Below are 5,000 nucleotides of genomic sequence, written 5' to 3'. Positions count from 1 at the left end.
CAATGAATTAAATTGTTGAAAATTTATAAAATCTAGCAATATTTCATTCCCATAAAGCAGGTTTTGCAATCGCAGCCTTGCTTTTCTTTCTCGAGTAACTTTCGTATGTTCCATATTCGTTCTATTTTTTTATACATTCTTTTGTTTTAGTTGACATAACTTTAGTTGTCACGTATGTGTATGAACAGCTTCCACGGGGCATCTGATGAGAGTTTACTCTCCAGATGTTCAGCCATTGTATCTTAATGTGTTTTTATGTAATTCATATTTGTTTATATTTTGCCAAGTAAATTATATGAATCTGAATCTCCCTCTCCCACTCCCCCTTCCTCTGTCTTTCCTTTCCCCTTTCTCTCTCGCTCTTTCTTTCTTTCTCCCTCCCTCCCTCCCTCCCTCCCTCCCTCCCTCCCTTTTTCCTTCCATCCCTCCATCCTTCCCTCCCTTCCTTCCTCCCTTCCTTCCTCCCTTCCTCTTTCTCTCTTCCTCTCTTCCTCCTTTCATCCCTTCCTCCCGTCCTCTTTTCCTTTCTTCCTCTTTTCCTTTCTTCCTCCTTTACTCTCTTGCCCTCTTCCCCTTTTCCTCCCTTCCTCCCTTCCTCCCTCCTCCATTTATATCCCCACCTACTCGAAGGGCTCGGGCAGCCGCGCCTCGTCCTCGGGCGGAAGCGGCAGGCGCTTGTAGTAAAGCCTCCAGTCGAAGGCACCGCGGCCGCCGTTGTCCTGTGCCGAGTACGCGAACGTGTCCTTGTTGATGACGTCGATCAAAGGGCACACGGCCGTGCGGGGGTTCCTGACGATGGGGTCTGCAAGGGGGACACGAGGATTTAGGGTGGGGCGTGGGATGGGGAGAGGGAGAGGGGCAGCACTGGAGGAGAAAGGGGGTGAATGGCATAACAATAGTGAAAGAAGGAGAGGGAAGGGGAAAGGGCCTGGGGGTAGGGTGTAAGACAAGACGGCAGGGTGAGAGGGTGAGGCGGTAGAGGGCACAGTGTGAGGAGCAGATATAGGTGTAGGCCGGGATGTCGGGAAGGAGAATGCTTCTGCAAATGGGGGGTAAGGAGGAGAAGGCAAAAAGGGTGAGCAGAAAGAGGTCTGCAAGGAAGGGAACCGGGGGTTAGAGGAAGGCGGTGGGGCGAGGTAAGGAGGAAGGGGCTTCTCGAAATGCCTTCCTTAAGGTAGAAGACAGGGGGTAAGGAAGGGGTGAAGAGGAAGGCCATGGCACTGCGAGGAACATGGGGTTAGGAACGGCTCTCGAAAAGGGGCAGAGAAAGGAGGCCCTTGAATGAGCAAAACAAAACGGAGTCAACCAGAAAGGGGAACGCGCCTTGCAAGCGCACAAAAGGTCAAAGGGCGTCAGAAACCCAGGTCAAAGGGGACTCACCAAGCAGGGGCGGAAGCCAGTTGATCATGACTTCGCAGTGGGAGTCCAGGACGACGATGACATCGGCCGTGGCCTTCTTGGCGCCCTCCTGCCGCGCCGTGATAAGGCCGCGGCGCTCCGGGAGGCGCACCACCTGTGTGATCGGCACGTGCTCCGCTAGCCACGTTTCCAGCGGCTCCTTCAGAAACGCTGCGGAGAGAGGGGGCGTCCTATAGGCGGCGCGAAGGATGCAGAAGGTGGCGGGGGATTTACAGGGGTTTCGAGACCGATTGTGGGGAGGGAGGGGCAGGGAGAGCCTGGTTTTTGTCCTTCACGACGGCGGCTTTCAGTGAACTCTGTATTTCTGCGATTATTCCTCTATTTTTCTGTTTCTTTTCTCAGTGGCTAATATATGTCTTTCTATGAAAACAAAAGTGAGAAGCAGCATTTACATAAGAAACAAAGAGTAAAACACGAAAAATGAAATATGAAAGCTGATAATCCCCAATGAATTATGATAGAAAACATAATAATAAATACCTGCAATGATAGTATGGGTAACAAAACCGAGAGGCCCACCTTTCATGGTGCTGCCGTCGTCGACGAGGATGATCTGTTTGAGCAGATGCTTGGGCGAGCGGTTGGCCACCGACACGACCGTCCGCAGCAGCGTCGTCCAGTGTTCCTCGAAGAACGGGATCACCACGCTCACCGTCGGCAGGGACGCGGCGTAACGCTTCTCCTGGCACCTGCGGGGAACACGCAGAAGGAAACGTCAGCGGTCAGGGAATCGGGGGAAGAGGCGGTCGAGTGTCACTGGAGAGGACGAGGGCTGGCCCGCGACGAGAGGGCTGGCTGCGGTCGGGGGTTGTGGCAGAGCAGCAAGAAGATTAGGCCAGGAAGCTAAGTTGGGGGAAGTCAGGAGGCTTAAGAAGCAGAGTAAGCTCGGGTCAGAAGGTTAGGTGGGGCCATGAGGATGTCTTGCGGGCGTAGGCGGTTAGGTTAGGTCAAAGGATAGGTGAGGTAACGGAAAAGGTTGCTAGGTGAGGAAGGAACAGACGGATTGGTAAATGGAGACGTCGATTTAAGGAGGAGCTGGAGGCCGACGAACGAGCCAGGGACGAGCGGAAGTGAGAGAAGAAGAAGTGGAATAATCTAGAAACAGATGACAAGGTACAGGTTACGAAAGGGTCGAAAGGCTTCGTCAATGTACGCGACGAATAAATGCGAAAGAGGTTCAGTAACCTCGTAAATGTACGAGAGTTTGAGTGAATGATAGCACAGATAGGAGGCCAAGGACAGGCCTAAGTATGGGAGCCTTTGAGAGAAGATAGTTAAAAAATGCAAAAGAGATTAGATAACAGCTCTGATAAGATAAAATAGGTCGGAGGCTGAGCCATATAAGAACATTGTGAGATTATGGGACTGAGAACGTGCTGTATAGAGATCAACAACTATAACTGCAAAACAATTGACGGGGCGAAAGATGAGATAACAACAACCACAACAATAATAATTATAATAATATAGTGCTAATCATAATAATGATAGTAACAGTAATAATGTCAATAGCACTATTTTTAATAATAATAATAATAATAAACAGTAAAGTAGTAATAATCAATTAATAATGCCCATAAAGTCAAAGTCAGTGCCATCACAGAAATAATCATAATCAAAATTAAAAACGATAAGATACGAAGGATAATAAAACAAAACGGATGAAAACAACATTCAAACTGCATCTTACCTATATTATCGTCTTCGTTTTCGAATTCGTTTTCACAGACGTAGCAAATGTGAAACCTATCATTCAACAACAAATAAACAGCGGCAAAAAAGAAACTTCTAACAAAGGGTAAAATGAGAAAAGACTTTAAGTAGAAAACTTGTGTGGGGGAGGAAGAGAGGGAGGGGGGGAGGGAAAAGGGGATATGGTGGAGGGGGGGGGGGGGTCGCGTGCTCTCACAGGTAAATTCCAATATCGTGTTATGCGAAGAGGGGTACCAAGCCGCCCCCCCACCTCCATGTGTGCGTGGGAGTGGCTGGTAACAGGTATGTAATTTTGGCGTCACTCATCAAATATTCCTCGGTATTGATTGCTCCGTCCCGATGATGGCCTTTCTATAGATGCTACGTATCTGCGAGGCACATGTGCGGCTTTGAGTGTGTGTAGTGCATTAACGTGAACAAACTGCGGCTTAAGTTAGAGATGAAAGTTGAAGTTAACAAAACATCTAATAACCGTATTTAGGGTCTTTTGGTCTGAGAACACCTGCAGACGTGTATACCTTCATTTATGAAGGAATCGCTGTTGTTGCTTTTGCGTTAGTCACGTATTTTCCTTTCTCTTCGGGGATGGGACCTTTTTACTCTGGATCAGACGCTGCGCTCAAGTTTCCTGCCTTTAGATGTGTTGCATAAGGAACTTATGAGGCGAACAGGCATGTAATGCATGCAGTAACAGATGAAAGCGACAGAAATGCCACAGACGCCAATTCTTTACTCCATAATATCTAAAATTATGTCGGACACAAATAATCTACAAAGCTAAAGGAAAGGACAAATACTAATTAAGTACAGAATAAAGAAGATCGACAGTTTACAAATATTTACAGAATGAGTTTGTACCACTGGCCCTATTGCATTTTATGATCATAGTAACCTTGTTGACTGAGAACACCTGCATGTCCATGACTACTTCGAACGGCACTCATATTTTCATAAACCTTTACAATGAACTCTGATTTTCTTTAAGAACTGCACTTTTTATGATAACGTTTACATATTTGATCATGGACATTATGCTACATCTTATATGTATATTTTAGGTTAAGGGATTTACACATATAAATATATATCCGTAAAAATAGGAACTATAAATTTACGACGATCTTCAGAGTTTCACTGACCAACGAACAATCTTGTTTCTAGGCTCTAGCTATTATAGCCAAGTGAACAGACTATAATACGATTGTATCCTATTAGTAATATTCCTATTAGACTGTATGGCAGGCCAATTAGCATCACAGACATAAAGGTTTATGCGCCAACAACTACGACAGATGAAACTACCCTTTCAGAAGATACGTTAGAGAAAACGCGAAGGTTTCATGGAGAAGAAATCGCACTTTACGGACGAGGATACCGAAATGAGCGAGGAAAACTTTAATTTGCAGTTAATAATGAACTAATTATGTGTAACCCGATCTTTGAGTAGCACAAACAGTGGTTCTGTGCATAGACAGCTCCAGATAGAGTAACCCGCAACCAGACTGACATCATTCTGCTTTTGAAAAGCAAAAGAATATGTGTGAGAAATACACACACATTCCAAGGGGTTGGTTGTGGGTCAGATCAGCTGTTGTGCATTTCCATGTGCTGTAAACCGAAGACCAGAAACGCCTCAGCCTGTGATGAGATTTGATGCAAATCAAATACCCCTTTCATAGGAATCGATGTGAACATGGCCAAAACACATCTATAAAAGAAAATCGGAGAGCACCAGGGATTGGGAAAAGGAGAATCCGAATGCAGGGAGCTACCAACATTGCAAACATGGAATACTATGTGGCACAGCGCATTGCAGTGCATATGTTGGAAGGAGACAAAAACAGTATCTCCTAGACCAGTGCATCGGC

The 5,000-nt window shown here is 46.2% G+C and overlaps 1 protein-coding gene across 1 annotated transcript in view; it reads right to left on the bottom strand.

Moving 5' to 3' along the window:
- Window positions 1–5,000, bottom strand: part of LOC125037486 (N-acetylgalactosaminyltransferase 6-like) — a 29,749-nt gene that overhangs the window by 9,926 nt on the left and 14,823 nt on the right. Inside the window, exons 3-5 of the mRNA XM_047630638.1 lie at window positions 1,939–2,108; window positions 1,381–1,569; window positions 625–802 (exon numbers count right to left, since the gene is read on the bottom strand). Of these exons, the coding sequence (XP_047486594.1) occupies window positions 625–802; window positions 1,381–1,569; window positions 1,939–2,108 (537 nt within the window). The remainder of the gene's footprint in view (window positions 1–624; window positions 803–1,380; window positions 1,570–1,938; window positions 2,109–5,000) is intronic.

This window comes from Penaeus chinensis, chromosome 23 (assembly GCF_019202785.1).
Source record: "Penaeus chinensis breed Huanghai No. 1 chromosome 23, ASM1920278v2, whole genome shotgun sequence".
Classification (NCBI taxonomy): Eukaryota; Metazoa; Arthropoda; class Malacostraca; order Decapoda; family Penaeidae; genus Penaeus; species Penaeus chinensis.
This window is presented reverse-complemented; position numbering and strand designations above follow the sequence as displayed.